Source organism: Corvus cornix, chromosome 12 (genome assembly GCF_000738735.6).
Source record: "Corvus cornix cornix isolate S_Up_H32 chromosome 12, ASM73873v5, whole genome shotgun sequence".
NCBI lineage: Eukaryota > Metazoa > Chordata > Aves > Passeriformes > Corvidae > Corvus > Corvus cornix.
Window position 1 is genome coordinate 3233882 of NC_046342.1, and position 16710 is coordinate 3250591.

The 16710-nt window shown below is 47.5% G+C and overlaps 3 protein-coding genes across 11 annotated transcripts in view; 1 reads left to right on the forward strand and 2 right to left on the reverse strand.

Annotated features, from left to right (window-relative positions):
• LOC120410661 (histone-lysine N-methyltransferase 2D-like) overlaps positions 1-4343 on the reverse strand; it is an 8332-nt gene extending 3989 nt beyond the window's left edge. The window contains 8 exon segments of the mRNA XM_039559009.1: positions 941-1004; positions 1007-1046; positions 1133-1295; positions 1371-1495; positions 1778-1879; positions 1964-2055; positions 2373-2483; positions 4188-4343. Coding sequence (XP_039414943.1) covers positions 941-1004; positions 1007-1046; positions 1133-1295; positions 1371-1495; positions 1778-1879; positions 1964-2055; positions 2373-2483; positions 4188-4335 — 845 coding nt within the window. The 5' untranslated portion in view covers positions 4336-4343.
• Positions 4332-14866, reverse strand: NOL8 (nucleolar protein 8). 9 transcript variants are annotated; one of them, XM_019280463.3, is made up of 16 exons: positions 14197-14747; positions 13992-14054; positions 13133-13211; positions 12682-12829; positions 11737-11805; positions 9552-11435; positions 9148-9264; positions 8705-8824; positions 8296-8380; positions 7798-7942; positions 7201-7284; positions 6364-6638; positions 6026-6152; positions 5509-5579; positions 4753-4835; positions 4332-4403 (listed from the first exon to the last, which is right to left on the reverse strand). In XM_019280463.3, the coding sequence occupies exons 1-16, from the start codon at positions 14333-14335 to the stop codon at positions 4350-4352; spliced, it is 3543 nt and encodes a 1180-aa protein (XP_019136008.3). In that variant the 5' UTR covers positions 14336-14747; the 3' UTR covers positions 4332-4349. The 9 variants fall into 9 exon arrangements, with proteins under 9 accessions (XP_019136008.3, XP_020439333.2, XP_039414940.1 ...); XM_020583744.2 differs by lacking the exon at positions 4753-4835; XM_039559006.1 differs by lacking the exons at positions 4332-4403; positions 4753-4835 and adding an exon at positions 14792-14866 and having other exon boundaries at positions 5487-6152; positions 14197-14380.
• A 92-nt stretch (positions 14867-14958) lies between these two features.
• The window catches only part of LOC104683194 (centromere protein P), a 113080-nt gene continuing 111328 nt past the window's right edge, over positions 14959-16710 (forward strand). Inside the window, exon 1 of the mRNA XM_010389899.3 lies at positions 14959-15611. The gene's annotated coding sequence lies outside the window, so the exon portion shown is untranslated. The remainder of the gene's footprint in view (positions 15612-16710) is intronic.

Genomic DNA, 16710 nt, shown 5'->3' on the forward strand with positions numbered 1-16710 from the left:
GTCTCTGGAGACGGGAGACAGGGGAGGCACACCCCTGATGGTGGCCAGGAGCCAGAGTTGGGGCTGATGGCTCGGATTGTGCGAGCCATGGGAAGGCTCCAATCCTGACTGTCCGGCCAGGCTGGGACATTGAGCTCCGGCTCATCCCTGGGGGTATTGAGCTCCGGCTCATCCCTGGGGGCTGTAAGGGGAAGCAGGAATGAGAGGGGCCCAGGCAGGGCCTGGGCCAGGCCAGGCCAGAGTGGTGCCCTCAGGCCCTCCAGGAGCGGACGGGCTCTGCCAAGCCCAGCCTTGGCCCTGACCCCAGCCCAGGGCCACGCAGCTGCGTTGCCTCCATACCTGTGCCCAGACCAGCACAGCTGTCGCCACTCCCAGCTGGGTGTGTTGGCTTTGTGAGGCCAGAGCAGCGCCTGTGGGTGCCCCTCAGCAGCACAGGGAGGAGCACAGGAGCAGTTCCCAGGGCCTGGGGAAAGCAAATGGGTTCATGGCACTGAGGGACAAAGTGTCCCACAGCTCGGGATTGTCCGGCTGAGCTCTTCTTCTGCCTCCTTCTGCTTCGAGCCCTTGCCGAGACACAGGTTCCCTGCAGAGCCCTGGGGTGCAGCTGCCCAGCTTACCCCTCTTCCTCTGCCTCCTCCCTGCCTCCTGGGATAAAGGCACTTCCTGGCATTGCACCAGCTGTGCCTCTCTCCTAATTCTGCAAAGCATCGTTGTCCTCCCATGTTGGCTGTCTGATGGGGAAAGGAAAAGCTGATGAGCTTGTGCTGCTCTGCCATCCCGGAGGTACAGGCTGTCCCTGCTCTTCCTCCGGTGCTTTTGCAAGTGTTGCATGAAGCTGAAGCCCAGACTCACGGGACAGGGCAGGGCCAGGACTGCGGGGGCAGGCCTGGCACAGCAGCTGCCCCCTCCTGTGTTGTGAGCCAGGCAGAAGGACACCAACCTGAAGGGGATTCGGATCCCCATGATGAACATTTGGACAGCAAACTCATCATCGTCTCTGCAGAGGGGCACTGGAAGTACAATGCACCAGCGCGCAAGGCCTGTCCCTGCAGGGCAAACAGCAGCAGCGTGAGCAAGGCCCTCATGCTGCTGAGCGCCTGCTGTGCCCCGGGGCTGCGGAAATGGCTCCTACCTGGACGCAGTCCCTGTGGAACCAGGCCTTTTTGCACGCTGGGCACACCAGTGTTGTGTAGCTCTTTCTCTCCTCCACAGGCTCCATGCAGATGGGGCATTCGGTGCCTGGCTCCAGAATCGCCCTCACATCCTGTTCTGGGCAGTGCTCAGGGCAGTAGGAACTGGGGAAAAGGGATGAGCAAAGTGAGAAATGCTGGGTCCTTCCACAGCGGTGGCCAGAAGGGGAGAGGAGGTACCTGTATGGGGTTATGTACTGAGTCACACAGTGACCCTCCTTGGCACAGGGCAGGTGGAACCATCTGTCGCAGTCTTCCTGACAGCACATGATGGTGGCCCCAGTCTCCCCACAGACGCAGCAGTGCTGGAAAGAGCCAAGCAGCCCCATCAGCGGCAGCCTCAGGGCCTCGCCAGGCAGTCCCACGGCTCCGGGCAGGGCGCAGGACTGTGGCCGCTGCTGGGTCTCAGCCCACAGACCCGCCTGGAGGAAGAGGCTCCTGTGCCAGAGCCTCTGTGGAGCTGCTGGGAGCCAGACTTTTGTCCCACAGCTGGTGGGAAGGGCCGGCCTTTCTTTTGTGGGGTCTGGGCTAAGCACTGGCAAACCTCGCCTGGCACAAACCTCCCTGCTCTTGTCAGGCTCTCTCACCTTCTGAGCTGCCCGGCTGACTGCAAGTCGGATATCGCGAGAGCGACAGCCCGTGAATCTGGTCCGATCATTGTCTTGTCGAAAAATGAGGCTGGCGAAATTCTGTGGCAAAGACAGGGAGCTGATGAGGAGAGAGTGGCAGGGGCTGCCCACTGCAATGCTGGAGGGAGGCCCGGTGCAACTCACCAGGCAGAAGACGTGGGCACAGAGCCCGTGATTCTCCTGTTTGTCGCCGCAGATGTCCGGGTCAGCCTCTGTGCGGCGGCACAGCAGGCATGCTGCAGGGGACAGAGCCAATGGCACCGGGCACGAGCACCTCTGCGGGGCTCTTAGCCCGCAGCATCGGCCCCAAGGGCTGCTCTGGCCCTGCCTGCCTGGCTGATGGGCAGGCCTGGAGGCCTTGGGGAGCAGGGGACAGCGCGGGCGTCCCCACAGCTGCCCCCTGGCCCGGCTGGGCCCCCCTTGGGGAGGAAGGAGGCTCCCAGCCCCAGCATGGCTGGGCAGCTCCTGCCTCCCCCTGCCTCTGCTCCGGGCCCCACGCTGGCTGCCCCGACAGCCCCTGTGCCAGGCTGTGGGAGGGCTGCTTTGCCCTCACCTGGCTCCCTGGCATCAGAGGCCTCCTGCTTCCCTTCTGCCATGGTTCTGGTCTGCGATGAGTCCCCGTGCAGGAACACCGCGGTCTTCTCCAAGTGCTCGTCCTCTCCCTCTGTGGGAGAAAGAAGAGTGTGGGGAGTTTGCAGAACCAGCCCAGAGCCACGAGGGCACTACTCCCTGGTGAGCCCTGCGTGAGCCCTGCTCCAGTCCGCCTTCTCCCGTCACCGCGTCGAGGAACACTGCTGTCTCCCGTGGATGTTCCTCTGCTGCGTCTGGGAAGGGAGAGGCAGGTGAGCCTGCAGCACAGGCCCAGAGCCCCGAGGTGTGGGGCCCCTCTGGTCCCTGGGCAGCCCCGTCCCTGTCCTACCTTCTCCTCCCGTTGCCAGGTCGCACTGACACACGGCCTGAGCCCAGCGTTCCCTCTGGTGGCCTTGGTCGCACAGGTCACAATGGCCACTCTGACATCAGCAACGCGCACCCAAAATAGGGGCAGCGATGGCCTCAGTCCCACGCCACCCTTGGGAACCGAGGTTCTGAGATGGGTCCGAGCCTTTGGTCAGAGCCCAACCAGGGCAGGGGCTCCTGCAGCAAGTGCAGGGTCAAATGCCAGGCCCTGGGGCTGCCATCGAGGGTGGCACTGTTGGCAGAAAGGGGCTGTTCAGGCAGTGCCACTCCAGGGCTCCTGCCCCTGGCAGTCGGCTGCCCAGAGAGCTTGTGGGCTCTCTTGCACTGGACAGATTCAAAAGCTGCCCCAGGTGGAGCGACGTTTTCCCTGAGACCTGTCTGGAGAAAGCCCAGAGGAACCTGATTTGATACTCTTGCTGGTCAGTGTTGGGAACAGGAGATAAAACTGGAGACCACCGCACGTGGCTCCCAACCTCAATTATCCTGTCACCCTATGAACTAACAACTTTGACATTTAGTATTAAATGGAAAATTTAGTGATAAGCTCCTGAGAAACGCCAGCTTTTACACTGACTCTGATGGAAACCCAGAGAATTCAGAGGGAGTTTTCTGCGGGCATCCGACTGGAGAGCTTGAAACAGTCCTCGACTCAGAAGTCAAATGCAGGAGGATGCTCTTCCCACATGAAAGGCACTTTTGCCAGTTTGGTCCATGCTTTCCTACTAGCCAATAAATATATTGAAAAACACAGCTAGAAGAGAAGCACAAACCGTTCTTTTGGCCTTTTCTCATTCACGTCTTTGCAAGCATGCTCCTGGAAAATCCAGATCAATGGCTTCTAGAACAATCAGCGGGACCCCTGGAAAGCAAGGGGTGACGAGCAGGGACACCCTGCACCTGCCTGATGCCGGGGCAGCGGGAGTTCATCAATTTTCCTGACTCCATGGGAGAGGCACCTTGGGAGGACAAGGATGCCTTCACTGAACTAGGAGGGAGGCACAGCTGGTGCAATGCCAGGGAGTGCCTTTATGCAGGAGGCAGGGAGGAGGCAGAGGAAGAGGGCTAAGTTGGGAAGTGGCACCCCGGGGTCTGTAGTGAACCTGTGTCTCGGCAAGGGCTCGAAGCAGAAGGAGCCAGAAGAGCTCAGCCGGACAATCCCGAGCTCTGGACACTTTGTCCTCAGCGCCATGAACCTCCTTGTTCCCCAGGCCCTGGGAGCTGCTCCTGTGCTGCCCCTGCAAGTTATGTATAGACACAGAGCTACCTGCTCTTTCCCAACCCTGTGGAGCACTGGACACGAGGACACAGTAAAATGTAGTCTTCGTTACATGATCTAATTATCAAAAGTCCGGCCAAGAAGCAACTGACATTGAAGCCCTACACACAGAAAACCCCAAACCCTGGTACAAACCTTGAATTGACACAGGACACGTATTCCTATTCAGAAACACAGGCTGACAGTTTTGGCCAAAAGTTTTTCCTATTAGATCTTGGAAAGGATTTCCAAAGTAACATTGGTTTGCAACTTCTTCAAGGAAGAAACATGACACGCTTCTCATCAGTAAAAGAAGATTTATTGGTTTGCTTTCACTTTTCTTTTGGCGTCCTTATGCTTCTTCCGGCATTCCTGAAAATGGTAAAAATCCAACGTATTATTAGGAGAAGTTTCTGAATCCACCATTAGGAGAAGTCTCTAAACTCACTGTTTCTCTTGAACACTTTCTCTATGTACAGTTAAGTCTCTGGTCCTGTCCCGTAACGTGCAGAGATTTAGTGGTTTACCTGAGTGACATCACAACCTGATGTTATACACACCAGTATACTAAACCACTTTTGTTCTCTGGTAATTACAAAGTTTCAGGCTCTTGTTGAGGTCCTGAATTAATTTCTCATGCAGATTCATAGCCCTGTTCCCTCCTCGTGCTCAGCTTTCAGCCACAGTTACCAGGGAACAGACGTTTCATACTCATACTCACCTCAAGCAATAATCTACGTCTGTCTTCCCAACCCTCTTTTTCTTCACTGAGCTCTACTGATCTACAAAATAACTTTGGGCCCTCTGCACAAAACAAAGAACCAATTATAAGGGTTAAACACTTCTGATGATGCTGCTGCTTGGATCACTCATGAGCAACACAGCAGTAAAGTCAGCAGCTCTATTCTCCACATCCTTCCCATTCGCTTCCCCCCACGACCACACGTGAGCTCCAACAGAAATGTTCGGTGTTACAGCCTCGTGTACTGCGAGAAATGAAAGGCAGCAGCAGTTTTCCTGAACATGCTGAAATCTAGATTGCAGTGAAATAGCAGCTGCTCCAGGAAAAGCTCAACACCAGGATGAAAGCTGATGCTGGCTAAGGACTGAGATCTCCATTTTAACACATGCTGTAAATCAGATAGCCTGGAAGATTGCAGAGCACTACGATTATATATATGCCCAAAAGAGTCTGAAATGTCTAGGCAACTTGTCCAGTGACTATTTTTTTTGGTAAGCTCCAAAAGTCCAGATACCTATTAGGCAATTATCTGAAAGAAAAGAAAGCCAGACAGCTGCTCAGCCTTTATTTTGCCAGGACTTCCTCACGGGCTTCTAGCACAACCTAGACCCCAAGTAAGGGTGGCAAATGTTGACTACAAACCATTCATAAGCGGGCAGCATTTTTTCCTCACTGAATTCCAGTAAGAGTTTAAAAGGAAAAAAATACAAAAGGGGTGAATAAGTTCTGTTGTACCTCTTAGGCGTTCATCATCTTTGGAGAAGAAGAAGACTCTAGCACTTTCCGTGTGTGGTAAAGAAAGAAACCTAGACAAGTACAAAGGGATTTTAGCATCCTAAAAGGCACTATCAAATTCCATGAACGCGAGTTAAAGCTGCAGCGCTTCAGAGAAATGGTAAACATTGAAGAGCTTTACTCCACAGTAACCAAACAGAGCCTTCTATAAAAACCCCACTTTTTAAAAGAAAACTGACTGTGTCTTTGGCTTTTGGCCAAACTCAGTTTGGGTTTGGTCAAACCAAAACGACCCAGTTAATTTCTTGTGCTCAACTTCTCTCTTTTCATATTCAGCTTCACATCAAATGGGCTGCTGGGAGTTTTGACTCGGTGCAGCACAGACGGTTTTCCAAGATGACTTTCACTGCTCAGAGGTGTGCAATGTCCGTTTCCCGTTTCCTGAGTGCTGCTCTTAATATGCCCACAGCATCCAACTACGACAACCAAGGAGAGAACAAATACAAATGGAACTTGCATTTCTTGGTCCTTTCCAATTTCTGATGGTTCAGGCTCATCATCACTCTCAGAACTGCTGTCTTGGAAACGTGGATCCTCTTGCCATGCGACTTTCACCGGTTTTAATGGTCCAAGTATGTAAGGCTCTGCAATAACAGCACCAAAAAAGAAAAAAAGCCAAAACCAGGTTATCCCTCTACTTGCCAGGAAAAGTCCCTCCTTTCAAGTGAAATACTTACACTGGAGAAGGCAGATTTCAGAAGGACAGAATCTTCCCCCCTCAGATTTTCTGAGCTAAATCTCTGCTCCAGTATTTTCCACTTTGTTCTAGGCATCTCTTACACATTTTGCTGTTACCTTCTTTCATGCCCGACTCCTGTGTGTCTCCAAAGAAGGAAAATTTGAAAGCACTCGACTCCTGAGCTACGTCGTTCGCAGGCAAAGGTCCCAGATGGTCAGCTGGGACAGAGTCCTGCACATCCTCTTTGTCCCAGGGTATGTCCTCAGTGTTTTCTGTTTTTTTCTTTGAAGATCCAAACAAGTCTTTTAAATCAGCAGCAATATCATAATAGATGTCTTCAGACACTTGAGGCAGTGTCTCACTCTCTTCTTTCTTCTTCCTTTTGGCTTTCCTGAAATCAGATTGCTTAAGGATAGCAACACAGCACATGTCCTTTCCAAAGACAGCTTCCCTAAGAGCCACCTTGCTCTTCTGTCTCCCTAAACGTATCCAAGCCCACTAAGGAGTGGTTCACTTTCAAGGGTAAGCAGTGGGGAAACATCTGAGGTTTGAGTCTAAAGGCAGGAACAAGTGTCCTTTTTAATTAGCCACCCCCTTAAGTGACTTTTCACTTAATAGGTGGCAACACAGAAATCAGGTATTTAGCACAGATTCCTGCCAATAGCAATGTCAAGAGTTAATACACTTTTCTCAGAGACCTGCAAATCTCAAGGTCCCTGTATTGAGCTTCCTCACCTTCACTTACGGCAGAGAACAGATGGACTAGGAGGAAAGACGATACTACATGCTGGTTTTAGTGGTCACAATTCCTATTATAGCTTGATTTTAGCAACCACAGAGAGAACTAAGTTAAAAACAGAGCAATCTGCATAGTTTCCAACTCAGTCTGTTGCCCTAACCATCTTTCCACAGGAAAAAACAACACAATTGTAGTTACCAAGCTGTAACACTACCTCTCCTTTTCTGTAGCACTTGGTTTCCTTTCAAAAACTGCATGGTCCTCTCTTGTGGGGTCATAACGGAGGGCATTAATATCTCTACAAAAATAGAAAGGAGAAGAAACAGCATTTTACATTCTAAATGCCTAACTGAAAGCTACCCCAAATCTTTACAGTCAGACCGAAATTCACATTGTTTTACCAAAAAAGCTTCAAATCAATCCAAAATATAACTGGCAGTTAGGAAGCACCCTCTAGTCAGTGTCTGGCTCAGGCAATATAGAAGCAGAAGTGGATTTAACCAAACAGCAATACTTCAGGTAAAACACAGCCCTCACTTGTGTGTTATGCAATGAGTTTATACCTGCAACTGATAATCTCTTGAGGAACTACATAAATACAGCTATCCATATAGATATGGATGTATTTCTTTTAGTACCAAACATTGCATAAATTCAAATGGTCCAAAGCAGCAAAAAATCCAAAACAACACACAAGAACCCTTTATGCCCATCCTTCAAAATTTAAAGATTTCAGGGTCTTTCAGCTGCCTTCCTAAAAAACCTTAGCCTTCCTAAACCTCCTTCTTTACTGATAGTGGATGATTCATACTTGAATTTCTTCACACTCGTGGCTGTTTTATTTGGCTTGGGCTGCTCCAGGTTGATATTCAGGAGGCTTCCCAGTATTTGCAGATTTTTCTTTTTCTCTGCAGCAAGCTCCTCTTCTTCATCTGCTTTCAGGCTGTTTGTCTCTGCTAAGAGAAAAATAAATACATTCTATTTTCTCTGCTAAGCCTGTAATGCTGGATGCACAACATTTCCTACAGTACTAGAAGAGTTCATGCCTATAAACACATCACTTCCTTTATCTTAAAGCTACTAAGAGGTTTTCTCCCTTGCACTGTAGAAAATCTTTCATTAGAAATGTCACAGGCATCTGTTTCATGGAAAAGTCAGGGCATTTATTTAACCTGTTCCCCGCTTGCATCACTCAACTGTGCAACTCCTCTGCCACTGACAGATGCTCTACACAAGATCCCAGTAAAGCAAGAAAGGCTGTTGAAAGGCTCTATGACTACCAGTAGCCAGGAAATTTGATCAGCTTTACCTTCTTCTTCACTGTCACTCTCAAGGAAGCGAGCATCCATGCGAAACCTTTCATCGGTGCCAAAGCGGGATTGCAGCTTCAGGAGCTGGACAAATGAAAGAGATGCTATTAAGCACCAGAGAAGGAAATCATCATTCAGTAACTCTGATTTTTTTACTATAATTATGGTAACATACTCTTTACCTTTAGCTTTTGACGCCTTTTCCAGTAATTTCTTTTTATACGAAGAACCATGTCAGACAAACTCCTCCCACTCCCCACCACACATTATTTCCTTCCTTTAAGGGAATTCTATTGTAAGTTCATAAAAATCGTATTCAGCAAGAATGAAAAGATACAAGTTGTGTTCTTCTGAAGCGGTGTTACGGAGACCTACAGAAAACTCAGTTACAGTAATGGCTTCACTCACTTTTTCACCAGCTTTGCCTTCAAACTGGGGCTTAATTTTGAATCGCTCATCATCTGCATCCTCTTGCTCATCCTCACTGCTATCAAACAGTCTGCCCGAAGGTTTGGAAGCTGACTTATCCTTTGTTACACAGAATGAAAAAGAGAAAAGCAGCTGTTTACATAAGTTTGAGAATATAAATCAGTCCCAACTTTGTTCATGTGCTCTCCAGTTTAGCTGAAAAAGCGGATTTCCTGCACAACCAGTTCCCTTCCTGATCCACATGCTTCGAATCTTACCTTGTGCACACACCTTGTACAATTCTGCTTTACAGTTACAACTGTTTGGTTTTACCATGGGCAAAATACCCATGCAAAGGGTAACTCAGGTGTTACAACATGAGATAGTTTGGTATAAAAATTCAACTGATTATGTCACACTAAACTTCTCCCAGTAACACTTACTTCTCCATGCATATTTCCTGAACTTGCATCTTTTTTCAACATCTCATCCACTTCAGCTTCATTTTCCTCATCGGAATCGAATATGATGTGTTTGTGCTTTTCTGCTGGCTGCTTATCCTAGGAAAGAGTCAACTGTCAAGTCAAACACATCAAATACTTGCTGCCCTCAGACATGACTCTCTGAAAGACATTTCCATGACACAAAAAGAGGAATCTGCTATTCCTCTTGCAACTCTACAGGTATTCCAGGGATGGGGTATGCAGCCTTTTGTATACTCTCAAAAGAAAACTGGCAATGTCATCAGAAATTCGAGACTGATTTTAAAGCATCATGCTCCATATGTATTAATTACCCTCTTCCTTGTACTGTGGACTATTCAGGTACAAGTTGTGAGTATAATTACCAGATTAGAAAGAGCTCCTTGAATGAGTTTCTTCTGTAATTCTCTCTCTCTGTATCTCTCTTCCAGAGCTGCCAGCCTCCTCTGGTTGTCCTGGAGCTGTTTCTCTATTGTACTAGGCTCTTTTGAGGCAGCAGCATGAAGACAAAGCTCCTTATCTTCCAGAAGGCTTGTCTTCCCATTCCCACCTTCATTACCTTCACATTCTGGATTTTTTTTGCATGTATTCCTCTTAAATGTTTTGGAAAGCCGTTTTGGGCTCTTCAGCTGCTGTTTAATGTGTTCCTGGGCCCCTGCAGCATCACTGTCCGTGTCACTGCTCCCATCACTCTGATCAGTACTGGCAGCAGCAGCTCCATGCTCTGAGTTTTGGTCTTGTAGAGAACTCACACCTTTGTTCTTCCCTTGCAAATGAGGCCTGGAGCCAGCTGCTGAGGAGGCAGCAGCTGACAGCTCCTTGTGTTGTTCACAAGGCATTTTGTGTCTCTTTTTGCTGCTGACTTCAAGTGAACACGATGGATGGTTCTTTGGCTGATTTTTGGATGACTCCTCCCCACAATAAGATGTACAAGCTTCAAGTCCCAAACTTTCTACAGACTTCTTCTTTAACTCAGTGCTGTCCTTACTTAACTCTTTTACACAAAGGGACCCCATTCCTCTGAAGGGCTGGTATTTCAAATGTGAATTATTTTGTCCCTTGGAGCTTTCCTCAACAGCATCCTCCTCCCCTGCTAAAATATCAGCCAGAACATCTTCAGGACAGACACCTTTTTTTTTAACTGCAGGATGAAATTTAGGAAGTTTTGCTTTATTTACAATATTATCCTTGGGATTATCTTCAGCACTGGACTGACAAGGACTCTGTGCACTGCCTGACCCCCCTGCAGGTGTCCCAGTGTTTTCTGTAGCCAGTGCTTTTAAGTCATCCAAGGTCAGGTCTAAGCGATAACAGTTTTGCATCATGGACTCATAATCAGAGCTGATTTCAGACTTCCCTTTCTCAGACTCTGAGCAAGAGCTGTCACTATCATGTATCTCTGTTGTACTGCTGGTTGCTGTACTCTGCAAGGCAGCAATTTTGGATTTGTTCATTTTCCCTTTTCTTTCAATGCGCTCTTCTTTTAAACTATGAGTTTTCAGTGAGGAGCCATTTACCAAACTGCATTTTTTTTTAGCTAATATTTCTTTATTTTTCACCTTCCCCTGTTTAGAATCTTCTGGAGTTTTACTTTCAGCAATAATTTCATCTGTATCTGCTGAATCATAACCATTATCACACTCCATAGTCTCTTTCTCTCTGTTACTTCCTTTGATAGCTTTCTTCATGGCATCTGAATTGCTTAAGGACCAATGACTACTGTATTTTAACTCAAAATTATCCCCAACAACTTCCAAGTGCTCACTTCCAGTCTCAACATTTTCAGCTTTATGTCTTTCTGTCTCTTTTTTTACCATTGCTCTGATCTCCTCTTCAGAATCAATGTCACTATCAGAAACACTTGTGTTATTTTTGGCTGCAACTCCATTTGCATTGCTTTGATCTGGTAATAAACCTCTCCCTGGTATCCTCCCATCAAGCCTCCTTGCTGGAAGCAACTCCAACTCCTCACTAGGTTTGGGTTTTGATTTCTGGTTGAGCTGTGGTGAGTCTGTGTGTTTTGGACACCCAGAGGACAGAGCTGCTCCATTCAAGGCCTCGCTGCCCAGCTGCCTCCGTTTCTTCAGTGGTTTTCTCATCCCAGGGAATTCCCCTCGCCGCTTCCTGGTTGTGCTGTCATCTCCCCCTTCCAGGTGCCAGGTGAGCTGGGATACAGGAGCTGCATGTGCCAGGTCTGGCTCCAGCTTCCTAAGGTTATGGCAGTACTTTGAGGGGTCATATTTCACCACGTTAGTCTGAGTTAAGGATGTGAAACACCCCGATCCTTTCAGCAGACTCAGGGCTTTATGAACAGGCTGAATTCTGCAGGAAAGGACAGCAAAGAATTCTTTTTTGTGTCATGACCATAAGCCTTTAAACAACTGACTTGCAGTAGAAAACAAGTCACACAAACTTAGTGCAGGATTTACTTGGGGGATTCAGTAAATTAAGCCTGACAGAGAAGTAAAATTAAGACTGTTAAGCAACTGTTTCTCCATATGACAAAAGGAAGGGAGTTGTGTCCAAGCCCAAACAATCAGAAAAGGATATTTTATTTTTTTGTTGATTCCTGAGGTGCAGGATAGGCAAGACTCTGCCAAATTTTCCAACAACCCACTTCTAAAAGAAAAGAAAAATAATCAGTGTTTATAAAAAGTACAAAGTGGAAGTAACTCTGGAATAAAACAAATGTTTATTCTAAGTAACAAAAACATTAATGAAGAACCACATGTGATGGATTCTTTTTTGTTTGTTCTCTCTAGTGAGCCCTACCATGCAACTTGGCCAGCTTCCTTCTCAAAAACCAAACAAACCAAAGCCAACCAAAAAACTAAATTTCAACAACCTACAAATAAAGAGTGATAATAAAGAACTAAATTGCTTTACATGTGCTGTTTTTAATATAGGGCTTCTGGTTTATGAATAAACAGTGGTACCTACAAAGACAGAATCACTATTATTTTGCTTTTTTCTCCTTTCCCACAAAAAAAAAAATTAGAAATCCCTCCGAAACCATTCTGTGCTTTAGCAAACAGTTTTGGAAACTTTGTAGTAAATATAAATTTTGTTGCCTAAATCTGCATGTCCAGTGAATTTATTCTTAATTTTGTAAGCATGTGCAGACCCTGATCCTCTGTTGAAGCCCAAGCCAGCCACCAAAAGCTGTGTGGTGTAGAGAAATCAGTCACACATTCTCTTAACAAGCTTTTAAGGGTGACACAGAGATATTCCCAATATAGATGAGGAATGAAGCATTTCTTCATTTCACATGCAAGAGAGGACAGAATGATCATTATTATTTCCAGACATTGCAAAGAATGACAGGACCCTTCTCCAGGTCTACACACGAGGTCTTTCCTCAGAGTGCTTTTCACAACTTGGACTGTCACCCTGAATAATGAAGTTTCTTTATAAGCATAAATTTGGCATGAATTTAGAGGCAATGAGCTTGCTTTTTGTTGTTTTATTTCTCTTACACATCTACCCCCACCATACCTTATGATCTGGCACCTCTGTACCTGGTACTGCTCTCATGTGGAAATCCACAACTCCAGTCTTTTTCAGTGATTCCAACAGACACATTTGGTCATTTCTCTGTGGTTTTTCTTTCTGCAGCTTTGCTTCCTCCCTCTCCGTGGCCAGCCTGTACCAGAAAGTACATCACACATGGAAAAAGGTCTGCCCAGGTGCAGAATTGGAGCTGGCAGTGATCCCCTCCCACAGAACAGCAACCACTCACTACTCAGAGAATTAACACCCATCACCTTCAAGGGAATAATGATGCAAAACACGTTGCAGCATAAAACACACATCAACAGCCCACCAGAATCTACAAAAACTGAAAGAATAACAGCATAGAAGATGGAAGTACAGCCATAATATTATCAGATAAGCAGAAAAAAGGTGATTTTAGCAACAGCATACATTTGAAAAGATTGGTTTCTACCTCTGCAAAAAGCTTTCTTTGGCCAACTCAATTTGCAGGGTCCCCCCTTTCCATTTTGTTTTATTTAAAATTGACATGCCTGCAAAACAGAGAGATGGAAATGAGTCTTTTCTATGTTAACAGAAAACACACCACAGACCTCACTACACCTCCTTCTATGACAACCTGAGGCTCCCTCAGCATGACCTTACACCTCACTGCTAACTTGGGTTAGGCTTGGACCTGAAAGGGCCAATACCCAAATCTTAAACCAGGTCTACATCCAAAACTGAAGTGCTCACTGCAGAAGTGCCTCATGGCAGCATTCCCCACACACAGGGGCACATTACAACAGAAGCTTTGCATCAGCTCTTCTTCTGGGTTTCCTCTCACATAAGTCAATTTCAATGGTTTATAGACCTGATGGAAGCATTTGAAGTACATTTCCTTTTCATGAAAGGCTTAGAACAAACAAAGAGGTTGCCCAGAGAAGCTGTGGCTGCCCCATCCCTGGAAATGTTTAAGGGCAGGTTGAACAGGGAGCAACCTGGGATAGTGGAAGGTGTCCCTGCCCATGGCAGGGGGTGGAACGAGATAATCTTTAAGGTCCCTTCCAAGCCAGACCCTTCTACAAATCTCTGGAACTCTCAAATCACCGACTTCAGTCACAAGGAATCTTTTCAATCTGCTCACAGCAATTTCTGAAAATGTCAGCAAAGCAGCTTCCATAAAACTGCAGCTTAAAGAGAAGAGAATCAACCTGACAACAGAATGAAAAAGGCTCTACTGTGACCACAGCTGGATGTGACAACATGAGATGAATTATCAGCACTGTAACCTGCCTCAAAAACGTAACTAACCAAAACAAAAAAGTACTTACACTTTCTCAGATCTGCATCAGAAATGTTGACACTGATGTAGGCAAAAGTTTTCGTAGGGTTCCCTGGTGAATGACAAACGTTAAGTTAATTTCCATGTTGTTTCAAGGTTTCCTTTAAAATTGACCTGTCTCTGAAGCAAAAATTCCATTTCACATGCCAAATAGAAAAGGAATTAACTTTTAAAAGATGAAAGAAAACTGTTACCCTGATCATCTTTTCTGGTAATGATCTCTGCCTCCAAAACACGCCCAAACTTGCCAAATCTTTCTTCCAGTTCAGCCTTGGAAACCGTATGGCCAAGCCCTCCAACATACAAACGTTTGGAAACCTGTTCCTTCTCCATGCTCAGAAGTCAAGGTGTGACACCCAGAACACACACTCTGTTTCTCTGCAAGGACACAAAACAGATCAATGTGATTAGAACAACGAATCAGGGACAAATCAGCGCATCAGAAAGCCATGAAGAACCCTATAAGCAGAGCACTCTTTGATTTGCAGTAGGTAACACGCTCTGCTCCAGCGCAGCGACAGCAAATCCCGCGCTGCTGCAGGAACCGGGGTTCAGGCGCTGGGGGGTTTTTAAAACGCTGAACCATATAACCAAATGCGCGAGCGTAAGTGCAGACGGCTCTTTGCAATATAACCCAAGGGTTCCCTATGGAGGGAACGCGAGCCGCCCACAGCCCAACCCTCCCCTCCCGGGAGATGCCGAGGGACCCCCGGACTGAGGAGCCGCGCAGGCGGCTCCGGCCCTGCCTCACCGCCGCCATGTGCAAGCCCCGCAGCGCCACCAGCTCACCGTCCCCCTCGCAACTCTCCCCAGCCCGCACTCGAAAAAAGGGTTCCGCCTCCTGGGGCCGCTGGATCCTGAGCGGCTGTTCGTCTCTGCCGGGTTCCTGTTTCCGGCCGGTCGAGTGTGGTGGGAGCACAGGGGCTGGCTCGTGTAACAGCGGACGCTTTGAACGTAACTAACCAGGAAGAAAAGCAGGGGTGTTTTCCGGAACACGTGAGCAAAAATTAACGTAACCAAGGGAACAGCCGAAAAAGCAAGGCTTTTCCCTTACGTTTATAATAAAGAACTCGGGAATTATCCCCCAGCAGCTCTGTTGTTTGACCGGGAAGGGGAAGGAAGGCGCGGCCAGCGCCCCCCGCTCGGGCAGCAGCTGTGGTAGCGCCCAGGCTCGGGGGTTGGCGCGCGGTTCGAACGGCGCGGGGCGCGCGCGCTGCGTCAGAGCGCTCCGACCGCTCCTCGCTCCGTGCCGGGGCCGCGTCAGAGCGCTCCGACCGCTCCTCGCTCCGTGCCGGGGCCGCCGGGGCCGCGTCAGAGCGCTCCGACCGCTCCTCGCTCCGTGCCGGGGCCGCGTCAGAGCGCTCCGACCGCTCCTCGCCCCGTGCCGGGGCTGCCGACTGCGCTGCTTGGACACTCCTCCCGCCCTCGCGGCATCTCTGGCACCTGCGAGCCTCGGTGCGGGGCAGCACCGGCTCCTCGGACGAGTCGCGATTTCAGCATCGCCCTGCGAGGTCGGAAGGTCCAGTTCGGTTCTCACAAGCGCTCCAAGGCGCTTCCCAGCTCCTCTTGAGGCAGCGTAACATCAAATAGTCGGGGGTGTAGCCGCCAGGTACGTAGAAAAGTGAAAAATGTGCTGTTAATTCACAAATATTTATAAATATACACGTATATACACGCGTATGATATATGACAGGAGGAGCGTTTGTAAAAGTCTTGTTTTGCTTAATTAAAGTGTGGGGTTTTTCTCCCAGATATAAAGCTCTCTGAAGTCATAATTAGTGCCTGAGTCTTCTGCAGTCTAGTGAAATCCTTGAGTTCAAGTAGCTGCACGTAGTTTGTCTTGTGTTGCTGCTGTTAAAAGAGGGACCAGCTGACCTGGAGTAAAGTTCTGGCTGTTTAAATGTTTTTCTTTTCCACACCATACTCTTTATTACGACCGTGACTTTCTTCACTGTATCCAGTTAAAAAAAATCTGGTGATGACTGGATGATTATTTAATTGCATATACTTCCTTTAGTCACTAAGCAAGTCTTTAATGCAAAGCATACTTTGGAAGTTGTTTTCTTATGTGTGTTATAAAGGCACTGTTTCTTACTAAATAAACAAATAAAATCGTATTTCCCTCTCATCCCCTTTTACTGAACCATGTTAGTGTGGAACTTGCACATAGAGTAGGGGTGGTTTAAAACCACACAAAACTAAATGTTGACTTTTTCCTGGTCAAAAGTATTAATACATTAGTTTTGAGCTGCATAATATCTCCCACAGATGTTTGACTGTATTGTAGCTAGGCTGAATGTCAGATTATTATCTTTCCTGAAAACTGAGGTTTATCTATTTTTTAAATTACTGGTGAAGTGTCTTTGCAATTTGTGTCTTTTTACTGCTGTTCACTCTGAAGGCAGATCGTGTTAGGAACAGTGTTAGGAGCAGCTGTGCCTCGTCTGACCAGGTGAGTCATTAGGTCAATTGGTCAAAGCTGGGTTCAATTTTTATCTCTGATTGCAATTGGTTTTTACCTGTGGAGCAGCTTGTTGTTCTATTACAGCAAATGTAAAACAGCTGGATGTGCTCCTGGATCAAATTAGGACTAATTAAAAAGGTTCTTAAAGCCCCTGACTCTATTAGATCCCTGATTCAGCGTCTGTCTCTGGAGGCTGTGCACTGGTCTGTATCTTAAAACAATTACCTAATGCTGTATTGTTAAA